The 13299-nt window shown below is 33.7% G+C and overlaps 3 protein-coding genes across 3 annotated transcripts; all 3 read right to left on the reverse strand.

Annotated features, from left to right (window-relative positions):
- Window positions 1–8125: 8125 nt before the first annotated feature.
- On the reverse strand, window positions 8126–8710 carry LOC112089902. Its single transcript, XM_024160762.1, has one exon. The coding sequence runs from the start codon at window positions 8708–8710 to the stop codon at window positions 8126–8128; it is 585 nt and encodes a 194-aa protein (XP_024016530.1).
- Window positions 8711–9185: 475 nt separating this feature from the next.
- Window positions 9186–10450, reverse strand: LOC18026117. The gene has a single exon (XM_006409060.2). It carries the CDS (start codon window positions 10365–10367, stop codon window positions 9393–9395), a length of 975 nt encoding a protein of 324 aa, XP_006409123.1. The 5' UTR covers window positions 10368–10450; the 3' UTR covers window positions 9186–9392.
- A 701-nt stretch (window positions 10451–11151) lies between these two features.
- On the reverse strand, window positions 11152–12004 carry LOC18026118 (RING-H2 finger protein ATL56). Its single transcript, XM_006409061.2, has one exon. It carries the CDS (start codon window positions 11680–11682, stop codon window positions 11155–11157), a length of 528 nt encoding a protein of 175 aa, XP_006409124.1. The 5' UTR covers window positions 11683–12004; the 3' UTR covers window positions 11152–11154.
- Window positions 12005–13299: the final 1295 nt, after the last annotated feature.

Consider the following 13299-nt stretch of genomic DNA (forward strand, 5'->3'; position numbering starts at 1 on the left):
TGGATTTGCGTCTGGAATACTATAATGCTTTTATCACCTTTTTTTCCTTCTGTGGTGATTAACGCTTATGTGTTCAAGAATATGAATATACCTTGGCGAAGTATGTCCTTTCGCTATTTTGTTATTTTGTGTTATTCATATATTAAAAAAAAAAAAAACAAGATAAATCTAGCTTTATAGAAAAGGGACAAAATGATCAAGAAATGTTCACAAAATGTCAGCTACATGTGGACACAAGCAGCATCGTTCCACAAAAATAAAACATAGTATTATTCAAATTTGTCAAAGATCCTTTAACGAGAAATAAACGATTACACACACATATATATATATATATATTGTCAGAGAAGGATATATATATATATATATATATATATATATTTCAACCCGGCGAAAATATATACTATATGCATTTACCTATGAACATTGTGGCTTAAAGGTTATATATATATATATATATATATATTCTCATAAGATGGAAAGAACCAAACCCTTCGTAAAAAACAAAATTGAAAATACCAATCAAAAACATAAAACGAATAAATAGAAAACCAATGAACGAAGGAATGACTCATTCTCACCCATAAAATAGGACAGATGACTCATTCTTTTTTGCTTCACATCTTATTAATATGGTAAAAGGATAATACAATGAGTTTATATATCTGACGAAATATTAAAAGTAAAATACAATAGCTCTGTTTTCTGATTCATAACCTCTTTTAATAAAGTCTTGGTGTTTGGTCTCTTTTCTGATAACTTGATCCAAAGAACAGTTAAGAAGCTTAGAAATTCAATGTACTATATCATATAGTATATTTTCTTATTTCCATGTTTTCTTCTTTTTTATAAGATTTTAAAGAAAATTGGATACAAGAAAAATTATTTTAGCTTGAATTTGACTAAAATTAATTGAATTTATTGCTAAAAAATATTCTCTTGAAGATAAATTCTTACGTGATTATAATTTATAACTTACGAGATTGTTTCATGTACAATATAAAAATAGTAAAATTAGTAATATTTGATTCATTTGGTGTGGGGCAAAAAATTAATTTTGAATTTTTAAATTTAGTTGTAATTTATTTTTATGTTTTTCTATTTTGCATTTAATATTACATGATGATAATATATTGTGTGGTTTTTCTAGTATAGAATAAAAGTAGAAGTATGCCACAATGTTTCCAAACTCAAACCAAAAATATCATAGAATTCATTTTTTCTTACATAGAATTCTATTATATCTGATTAGTTAGATTTATCTATCCGAAAAGAAAAACTCATAATTTCTATTAGGATAAACCAATGCTATAGATTTGAAATAAAAATGGTAAAAATATAAAATTAATCAAAATATAAACAAAATTAAATAAAATTTAAATAAAATATGAATAAAAATAAATTATTATTCAATTTGTTTTAATTTTTGTGAATAGACCGGTAAAGGATGAACACACTTTTTCCATCACAATATAATATAAAATATCATAATTTTGTATATTTATATATATATATATATCGGAGAAAAATAAAACACCAAAATATAAACACTATTATTTTTAAAAGATTTTAAATATATAAACCTTATTCCAAAGAAGTAAATAAGTACATCATTTTCATTAGTTTTTATTTTTTCACTTACTTTAATTTTTCTATTTAAGAATTTCTATTTTTTTTTAAAATATAAATTTTATTTTTATTTTTAAAATAAATAATTTAAAATAAAAAATTCTATTATTAAATTTATACATGTCATAATCTTAATTAACGAAGACACATATTACAATTTTGTGAATTATAATTTTACTTATGCTCACATTGAGAGATATATCTTTATATAATAAGATAAGTTATTATTATATTTAACCAACACATTTATATTTTATCCTTTGATTATATCTTAAAATTTTGAGGTTTCTTTATATGTCGATTAATGTTTTTTTTTCTTTTGTTGATGATCATTCCAAATAGACAACGTCCTCCTCCTCTCGAAGATTAGAACACTCGTAATGTGTCCAACATTGTAGAATTTTCGATTTATTAATATTCCTGTCACTAAATATAAATACGAATTGATTACTGATTACTGAACATATAGCTAGTATGAATTACTTTTATCATTTTTATGGGGGGTGAGCAGTTAGCATCAATAACTTTTGAATGATGGTCCTACAATTTCTTAGGAAAATAAATGTGAAAACAACTTCAGCTGATATTATACATTATTAGTGGGCCGGAATTAATTGGGTTCCATACACGTTAATACGTAATTGTGTGTTAACCAAAATAAAACGTAAATTTCTTTCCTTTTTTTTTTTTTGTTTTTTCTCTTCACCAAAGATGATGTCGGTTTTCTAGGGCTTTCTCCTGCTTAAGTATATAATTAATATACTAAAATCAATGTGTGACCATTTCCATCATTTCATATCGGGTGAAATTCAAAGTCCATCTTACTTTTGCCGTATTGCCAATTGACAATCGCATGTGATATGTTTTTACATTGTTTGGACAATTTATTCAAAAGTTTTTCCTTAAAGCTTTTACACATATATTGCAAAATCATGACAATCTAGCGATTGGGTAATAGTTCTTAAGAGACTCACAATTTAATTGGTGTACGGACATTTGTTATCTGTCTAACATATAAAGCTGGTATATATAAATTTTTAGAAATTTATATCAAAAGCTTAAGAAAAAACTGTAAGTAATATATATATATAAAAAAAACATGATTCAATCCACTTTACTAATTAGTTTTGAGTTAGGGAAATCTAACACTGTATCAGAGTTCAGATTAGCGATCATGTTTCAAAAAGTCACCTGAATAAAATTTAAAATAATTGTCTCAGATGTCATCTTTTACGTGTTTTATTCCAGAAATGCCATTTTTTTGGTGTTTTATTATACTTAATAACACCCTACTATTTTGTGGACACTAACTCCTATAGACAACTGTTTTTGTCTTTCAAAAGTTCTAACCCACGCATTTTTTTCTTTAAAAGTGTCATAAAGGTCAACTTTTCCTAAAATTTATTAGTCAAATATTTGATTTCTTAGATCTAATTACTGCATGTCTTTTCTTTAAATTGAATGAATAATATTAATGCATATTGTTTTACTTCATTAATACACAGTTAGAAAAGAAAGAATAATAATAAAAATAATAAAATCAGTTGTAAAAGTAACTTAATTAACAAAAATAAACAGTAAATAATTGAACATTTATAGCTTTTTTAATGTGTGTAAATATTCAGAAAATCAACTATAATAAAACAAATGAAGTATTAGATAGTTCTAAAGTGAGATTCAGTTTGAAACGGAATGAAATAACCACACTTCAGATCCACCACCTCCTTTTCACATGTCAGCCACCGGCTCTCTTAAAACTTTCTCAAATGTATCTTCGAGGGCTTCTCCTTTGTCGAGGCAGATAAGGAGCAGATTCTCCTTTGTTGTGGTTGCATAGAGCATCGATGCTCAATAACATTTTTTGGTGGTTCGACTGGTGATTCTCCGGTCAGACGAACCCTATATTCTACGTTGTCTGTCCATCATGAAGATGTCATTTCTCTTACAGTTTTTTTTTGTTTTAAGAGATCAATCCCATCAAATATTTCCTCCTCTTTGGAGAGATCGTTTTCACCAAAAAAAAAAAATTAAAACATTTTCTCTTTACACTCGACAGGTCAATTTTTACAACAATTGATCTTCTAAAACTATCCATCTCTCTGTACTCTTTAGAGATACTGACATATACGAAACATAATCTAGTAAACCCAAAAACATGCAGTTTTAGTTTATTAAATTTGTTGCAATATTTTTAATTTTTTTTTTTGTTCTAACTTTTATATGATTTTGTTTAGAAATATGCGTATTATAATTGAATGTTTTTTTTCATTAATTGAATGTTTAATCTTATTATTTACTTACAGTGTAACAATATCGGAAAGTCACGTGATAGTTGCAACTTGTATACAAAATGATGAGTCGATATGGGTTCGAACGATCTGATTATTGAAAATGTACTGCATATGTTGAATAAAATACATCTTTCATCTTCCATATTAGGTGGGGAGATGCCTGGTTTACGCATTTATCATTTATGTCCATTAGACGTAAAATATCGAACAGAGTATTTGTCTCAACATCATCATTGAATCAGATTTTAAACATCGTCCTCCAAAAATAGTATATCTCTTCCTGAATCAGATTCCTACCTAGAATCATGAATTTCCAACATTTTGAGTCTTATCCTCGGGAAGTTAGGCCGAATCCCCACAACAAGTCAACTAAAAACTCTAAGTTTCAATGTGCTAAGAACTTAGATATAAAGAACTTCTCTTCTTTTCTTTATTGATTTAGAAACTTCTCAAAACTAAATCTCTCTTTCTTAGTCTTAAGGAACATCTCTCCTTAGACTCTGTTTATATAGATATTAGCTTCTTCTAATTCTATATGATAAAGGAAATATAAAACCTTATCTAGATATTAAACTATATCTAAAACCTTATTAAATAAATCCTTATGTTTATCTCTTTAAACAACTTTCTAAAGAGATAACTTCCTAAACAAGTTAGGAATTATCCAACATTCTCCCCCTTAATTCCAACTTGAACTCCGGGTGACTGTATAGCTTGAACTCCGATTAAGCTCCTCATCTCCTTGAACTTGTTTTTTGCTAAAGCCTTGGTGAGTATATCTGCCTTCTGCTCCACACCTGGTACGTACTCGACTTCTATCTGTCCGTTTTCAACACACTCTCGAACGAAATGATAGTGCCTAAGTATATGCTTGCTTCGCCCATGAAACATTGGATTTTTGGTAAGGGCTATGCCGGATTTGTTGTCAACTCTTAGCAGGACCTTCTCGTCTTCTACTCTTAGTAACTCACTCAGCAATTCTTTAAGCCAAATGGCTTGCTTCGCTGCCTCTGTTGCAGCCATAAACTCTGCCTCGCATGACGACATCGCGACAGTTTGCTGCTTCATGGATATCCATGTGATTGGTGACGAGCCGAAGTAGAAAATGTGCCCTGAGGTGCTTCGCCCATCATCTACATCAATGTTATGGCTACTATCGCTGTAACCAACAATCTTACTCGTCCCATCTCTCTTAAAGAATAGACCCATCTCGGTCGTTCCCTTCACATACCTCAATACATGTTTGAGTGCTTGTCCATGAGAACTTCTTGGACTTTGCATGTACTTACTTAAAACTCCAACAGCATAAGATAGGTCTGGTCGTGTATGTATGAGGTACCTAAGACATCCGATAGCCCTTCTATATTGTGTAGCATCAATCTCCGGTTCATCTTCCGCTTTTGATAGCTTTAGGTTTGACTCCATTGGAACATGAGTCAAATTACATGTATCCATCTGAGTATCAACAAGAATTCCTTGAGCATAGGCTTCTTGCCTGATCTTGATTCCTTCCGCTCCTTGAATTACTTCTATACCAAGATAGTATGATAGCTTTCCGAGATCAGACATCTCGAATCTTGTTGACATGTCCCTCTTAAATTTGTCAATAATCCTCTTTGAAGAACCTATAACAAATAAGTCATCAACATATATTGCTACAATCAAGAAATCCTTTCTTTCTTCCTTGAGGTAAACCGATGGTTCTTTGACACACTTAGTGAAGCTCATCTCCTTCAAAACGTGGTCAAGCTTGAGATTCCAAGCTCTGGGCGCTTGTCATAGACCATATAACGCTTTATATAATCTGAAAACTTTGCCTTCTTCTCCTTTCTTTGCAAAGCCTTCCAGTTGACTTACATAGACCTCTTCGTCTAGATCTCCATTCAAGAACGCCGTCTTAACGTCTAGGTGGTGAATTTTCCAACCTCTTGTTGCAGCAATGGCTATAAGGAAACGTATAGTTTCAATTCTTGCAACTGGTGCAAAGACTTCTTCAAAATCTATACCTTGTTGTTGCACATAACCTTTTGCAACTAGCCTTGCTTTATATTTGTTCACCGATCCATCAGCCTTTTTCTTAACCTTGAAGATCCACTTCAGTCCTATGACTTTCACTCCTTCAGGAAGTTCTACAAGCTCCCACGTTTTGTTCTTTGTGATAGAATCCAATTCGGCTTTCATGGCTTCACACCACACTTTCAAATTTTTTGCTTCATAGTAATTCTCTGGCTCTCCATCGATTGTAAACAACAATTTCACACTTTCGAGATCAGCCATAAGTACGTAATCGTCAAGATACCTTGGTCTATTGATTACGCGACCATATCTTGTCACAGTTTGGTGATTATCAACTCCTTGATTTTCACCTTCTTCCACGTGCACATCTTCTTCTTCATCATCTTGGTTTTCATGTTCTTGAACCGGCTCGTGATTGTTGTTGTTATTGTGATCATCACCATGTACGATTCCATCTTCAATGAAACCTCTTTGATAAAGCTTAAACGTACCTGGTTCTTCGTCCAGGTTACTTGTAATTTTCGACCAGTCCCAAGCTTTCTCCTCATCAAACACTACGTCTCTACTAACAATCACCTTTCTTGTGACTGGATCGTAAAGCCTATAAGCCTTAGAACCTTCTTCTGTCCCAAGATTTATCACCGTCCTCGACCTGTCATCTAGCTTCTTAAGATTAGGTGTGGTGATTTTTGCATATGCTACACAACCAAATACCCTTATATGAGCAACGTTGGGTTTATTTGTTGTGTAGCATTCGTATGGTGTTTGATCATTCAAAGCTTTGGTGGGAACTCTGTTGATGATGTATGTTGAGTGCCTTACTGCTTCTCCCCACATCTCATTCGGTACTTTCATAGCTTTAAGCAAGCTTCTTGTCATTTCCATCAAAGTTCGATTTCTCCTTTTGACTACACCATTCTGTTGTGGCGTGTATGGTGCTGTAAGGTGTCTTGCGATTCCTCTTTCTTCACAAAACCGATTGAAATCCGATGAGGTAAACTCTCCTCCTCTATCGGTGCGAAAGGTTTTGATGGATAGGCCTGTTTGCTTTTCTACCAGCTCTTTGAACCTTTTGAACCGATCGAATGCTTCGCTCTTTTCTTTTAACAAGATTGACCACATGAACCTTGAAAAATCATCAATTAGAACGAATACATACCGATTATTAGCTGGAGTTGGTGGTGTTATCGGTCCGCACAAGTCTCCGTGTATCAATTCCAAAGCTTGAGTTGCACGGTAGTTTGCTTTTGGTGGAAATACAACTCTCGTTTGCTTTCCTACCATACACACGTCACAAATAGTCTTCTCGTGTGTATTTTGTGGCATACCAATAACCATCTCCTTCTTAATCATGTTATTCATGACTCCAATGCTTACATGACCAAGCCTCGCATGCCAAGTTTTTGTAGCATCATTGTCTTGAACGTAAAGACACTTCGGGTAGCTAATCTCCATGGGTGTCTTGTAAAGTCGGTTTGCTGACCTTGTAACACGGACCAGAAGCTTTCCGTTTGGGTCTCTTAGTGTTAAAGTGTCACCTTTCATGTTTACTTCACACCCTCCTTCAGTCGTTTGCCCTAGACTGATAATGTTATGCTTGAGCTCCGGTATGTAATAGATGTCGTTGAGTTTCCTTCTTTCACCGGTCTTTCCTATAAATACTATAGATCCTTTGCCGACAATATTGACATACGAGCCATCTCCGAACTTTACTCTCCCTTTTATGTTATCGTCTAATCTTGAGAAGAAATTCACATTACCCGTCATGTGATTACTTGCTCCGTTGTCTAGATACCACTCACTGTCTGAGTTTGTTTCAAAATTCTTTGGAAACACCCTGTCTTCGTTTAAAAACACTACTTCATGAACATAAAGAGCATCCTCCTCCTGAGTTTCATTCATGTTTGTCTCTTGATGATTCATTGGTTTTTCAGGACATTGTGTTTCGTAGTGTCCTGTTTTATCACATCTCGAGCAGATTATCTTGGAGAGATCTTTCTTAGGCTTCTGGTTTTGCTCTTTGGTTTCACTCTGGTTCTGCTCACTAGTCCTTCCTCGACCTCTGCCTCTACCAGAACTGTTACTCCCTCTGCCTCTTCCGCCTCTGTTTCATCTCCCCCTAGCTCCACCGCCTCTGCTTGAGTTTCCGTACAACAGCTTTCCCTGGTCTTCGTTTCGAGTCTCTCCTCCTACTCGATCTTCGTATGCCTTATGCGTCCGACTATGTCCTCAAAGCCCGTTGTTTTGAGGTCTAGAACTTGCTCCAGGGAAGCTACGATGTGAATGTATTTGTGTGGAGGAAGACTTGTTAAGAACTTCTTAACCAACTTAGTCTCCTCGATTGTTTCTTCTAACGAGGCTGATTGAGCTGCAATCCCTGATATCTTGCCTGCAAACTCATCAACCGTGTCTGAGTCACTCATCTTTAATCGGTCTAACTCTGCTACAAGGGTTTGCAATCTAGCTTCTTTCACACGGTCTGCTCCCTGATGACGCGCTTTGATTGCATCCCACAGCTTCTTTGCGGAATCTTGCTCTCCGACTTGCAGAATAAGTGACTCATGGATAGATTGGAAGAGCAGGGCTGTCGCCACATCATTCCTCTTTGGATCGTCAATCCCTGGCTCGATCGTATCCCATACTTCGCTTACACGAAGTAAGATCTTCATCCTCATCGCCCACACAGTGTAATTTGTGGTCGATAGCATTGGACATTTAATTGACGGAGCTCCGAGCTCCTTTGTCTGTTGCGTTGCTTGAGTTACGTCTCCCATCTTGGCTTTATGAATTCACACACACAGGTCTCCTCTGATCTTTGCTCTGATACCAATTCTAAGTTTCAATGTGCTAAGAACTTAGATATAAAGAACTTCTCTTCTTTATTGATTTAGAAACTTCTCAAAACTAAATCTCTCTTTCTTAGTCTTAAGGAACATCTCTCCTTAGACTCTGTTTATATAGATATTAGCTTCTTCTAATTCTATATGATAAAGGAAATATAAAACCTTATCTAGATATTAAACTATATCTAAAACTTTATTAAATAAATCTTTATGTTTATCTCTTTAAACAACTTTCTAAAGAGATAACTTCCTAAACAAGTTAGGAATTATCCAACAAAAACATAATTAAAGACATGTGTGATTTGTACTATGTATTAATTTGGTTTGTTCTAGAAACCGAAATAAGAAAAATTTGTAATATAGTGATTTTGTCATTTTGATCAAAATGGGTAAGGTACTCGTCGTATGTGGCATTTACAATATTTAAAAAAGAAGCAAACATATCTTGATAGATGTATCCATCGACATAAAAGTTTACCATTACAATTTTAAAAAGAAGCAAAAATATCTTGATAGATGTATCCATCGACATAAAAGTTTACCAAATCCGGAAAACAAACAAACAATTCATTTAATTGAGACCATACTATATAAGCCTTTCTCTCTTGATATATCAAGGCAATGTTCCCATAAGTGTAGAGGAGGATAGTTTTGAATATTCCACATCCCTGAGCGACTCAACGTCTCTGCCTTGGAAGCTATTACATTGGAAATATGCAACGGTGTAAGTCACATGCTGAAACATCCTCACTGCGAAGACCAAACTCACAAGGACCAAACCGGAGGTTAATGTAACCGCGAATGACCGTCTTAAATCTACCAGCCTCACGATCTGAACTAAACCGAAGACCAATACACCAAAGAAAAGATTCAACAGGAATAGTTTCGGTTTTATGCCTTTGACAATCTTTGCAGCTTTCCCCAAAGCTTGGATCCCATAAGTTTCCTCAAGTATCGATATGACCATAGATAGGTTCCAAACGATAGCTAAATAGGACTCAAAGATCACAAACATAATCCATAAAACGATAATCCATAAAGTGCCAGACTTGGCTGGCAAGGAATCGAATTTTATAGAGAACAAAAGGATAGGGTAAAGGATTATAAAGAAGAGACACCAATAGCCAAGACTGAAGAGGAAAATGTAGAAACTGGTTACAAGAGGTCCCTTCCAAGATTGAAGGGTCAAAAGCGGAAAATCTTTGATCTTGATGATGTTGTCATCTTTATGAGTAAGAGCCGATGCATGGACGATGACTACAACGGACAAAAGGTTGATGATGGAGGAGACGACAAAGAAGATGTCTAAAGAAACGACAAATTGGCGAAAATCCGCAAAGACTCTCATAAGATGGGAAATGTAGTCCGGTGCGCTTGGATCTATAGGTAACAAACTTGCTTCAAGGATCAAGTTTGTTATCTCGTGTTTGATGGTAAGGACATTGAACAAGAAAACTAAACCATTGAGCAAGAGAGGAAATACCAAGACAGAGAACATCAACTTCTTGTTCTTGAGAAAGAGTTTGCGGGATTCGTTTAAGATACCTGCAACCTCCATAAGAACATTCAAGAACGTAAACCGATCCATATGGGTTGCAAGCAAAAAAAAAAAAGAACAAGTGAAAAGCTCTTGGATACTGGTTTTGGAAAAGATGGTTTAGGGTTTATAAGATCATACCTATCTGCTTAAATACTACTAACCAAAAGACTGATTGAGTGATTGACCCGGTACGTACTTTTCTATGGAGGAAAGAGCCTTTGGCTTGTACACCTACGGGGTAGCTTCAGTTATGGAGTTTTTTATCATCCATTTTGACTGAGTCCAAGTCTAGAGAGACACAATATATATATCACCTATTGGATCCAAATTCAAAAGAAAGAAACCAAGAGTTAGACAAATTCAAGGTCAATAAACCGAAGCATAAACACATCAAAGAAAAGTCTTAAAACAATGACTTCCTGATCGCGACATAACTTGAGATGTTAAAGAGAGCAAACAAGAGGTAAACATGTTCAACATTGCACCTTATCTACGTTCAGCAATTCGTGTTGAAACTGTCAAGAAACAAACGAAACGTCTACATCTACTTACATCTTGTTAAAGAAAATAAGGGTTCTATAAACAAATGAAGCATTTGGTCTTCTCAAAGGAACAAGTCATCATTTGAAATGTTGAATCCTTATTAAATATATAGCACATTATACTTTTTTTTGAACGTCATTCAACACATCATACTATTTGACCAAACATAAAAGAAACCAAGCTTCAAACACTGTTTAGGGGAAATTGTAAATTTGTAAATATGGTTTTACTAACCTTTATAATTCAATTGTAGTTGAAAAAAAAAAACAGAAAAAGCAGAGCACTTACAAATCTAGCAAACTACTTGTCCTATGATCAAAACATCTCCAAAATTCTCCATATGTTCTGCATCTTCCTCCCTAAATCTAACCCTAGCTCTGCAAATCGGGCAAGTCGCGGCTTTGAGCAACCAACTGTCCACACACTTCCGATGGAACACGTGTCCGCAACCGGGAAGATTCCGACACCACTGTCCCTGTCTGAATCCATCAAGACAAACCACGCAATCGCTTGTGGTGGGTTCGGAGAATTTGAATTGAGGAAGCTTTTTCACGACTCTCGAAGAAAACCCATCTGAGGATTCGTGTCGGCGATTACGGCGACGGCGTCGTAGGTGGCGATGGAGAGAAGAGAGGAGGAGAGGGAGGAGAAGAACAGAGGCGATGCCGATAAGGAGGAGGAAAAGAGAGAAGATTAACATCATGATAACACCTACGAGAAATATAGAGAGAATCCTTGTTTTCGGCTTTGGCGGTGGTGGATACGCCGAGGTAGACGGTGGTGGCTCGCCGGAGATTCGGTTATTATTTGTCGGAGGCATCGCCAAAATAAAAATCTCTCCTTTTTTTTCTTTTTTGATTTTGGCTTCTGTCTCTCTCGTACCAGAATTAAAATCTAATGTGAGAAGCTAAACAAGGAAAGATTTTGATATTTTTTGCGAACTGAAATTCTAAATCAGTGGTATTTCTAAAAAGGAATATGACGCAATCAAAACTTTTCAGAGAAATCTCGAACTTTTTTTTTGAAGTTTGCAAATTTGAGATATAAAAATGGATTCCAATCTAGTAACGTTTGGTTAAAACGGTCATGTGATGAGTGACTTTTGTTTTACCTTTTTGGCTTTGGATCATGTGAACAAAACTTTTAATATTTTCTTGCTTTTTGGCTCTATGTCTGGAATTTATAGTAGATGTGTATCGAACTATATAATAAGATACTCGTGTTAATAAATATCTTCTTACCCAATTTAAAAACATTATCTTCATACCACTTTTTCGAAGCCATAATATGGAATATTCGGACTTTACCTCAAAAGTTATATTCTTACTAGGAAAGGCATATGAAACCGTTACTTAAATACTTCGGCCTTAATTGTTTGCAGTTTTTGGAACAGATTTTGGATTTTGTTTTTCAAAAAACCATTTTCTTAACCATTCAAGTTTTTGAATAAACAGATTTCCTAAATTTTAGGAAAACTAGTTTTTCAAAGTTTTTACATTTTCTAAATAGAAACCATAAACTACTATTTAGGAGTTTCTTCAAAAAAAAGTTACGGTACATTGTGTTTTCTTTTAATTTTTATAAATACTGTTTTTTCTCAATTATTTTTTATTTTATTTTTTTTTCAATTGAAAATCTTATTTCTACAATAATGTGAAGTAATGAAATAAATATATCTGCATTTTCGTTTCATAATTTTTAATTTTAGATCTATAGTGGTTTTATTTTTTGTGAGTTATGGTGTTTTTTTATAAAAAAATCTTATTTCTAAATTTATATTTTTATTATTACTTCTAAAATTTTGTGATTTATTATTTTTTTTATAAAAAATACGATTTTGAAAAAAAAAATATTTTTAGTAATCTTAAACACATGAAAAATGAAAAAGCATAATAACACTTTTTAAAAAATAATTATTGTTAACAAAACCAGAAACAAAACCAATTATATACCATTCAAGTTTTTAAGAAACCAAAATCTACAGCAAAATCAAAAACCAAAATTTTAAAACCAAAATCTAAAAATCAAAAACCATAACCCAAAAGCCAGAAACCAAAAACTAAAAACCATGCAAACAAACATAGAATTGTTATTTTTTTGTTTTCCACTTTTTTCTTTTATTCCTTTTTAATGAATTGAATTTGTATAGAATTATTTATGTAATTTGGGTTCCAAATTTTCGTAAGGATCTATGTTAGTTTTATAACAAAAAGTTTTGTAAGGTCATTTTTAACAATTCTCATTTGCATCGTTGATTGGTGAGGTGAATAATAAAGGCTAAAGAGATAAGCCGACAGAAACAACTTTCTTGGTAAGATCACTCGTTATCTCAACCACACTGATCAGAACCAGAAGAGTCTTGGTGATCCACAAGGTTGCGCATTATTTGTTTGTCCGGTTCTGATCCGTCATCTCTCGGTATCGTATACAGATCTGG

Source organism: Eutrema salsugineum, unplaced genomic scaffold (genome assembly GCF_000478725.1).
Source record: "Eutrema salsugineum unplaced genomic scaffold, Eutsalg1_0 scaffold_11, whole genome shotgun sequence".
In the NCBI taxonomy this organism is placed as follows: Eukaryota; Viridiplantae; Streptophyta; class Magnoliopsida; order Brassicales; family Brassicaceae; genus Eutrema; species Eutrema salsugineum.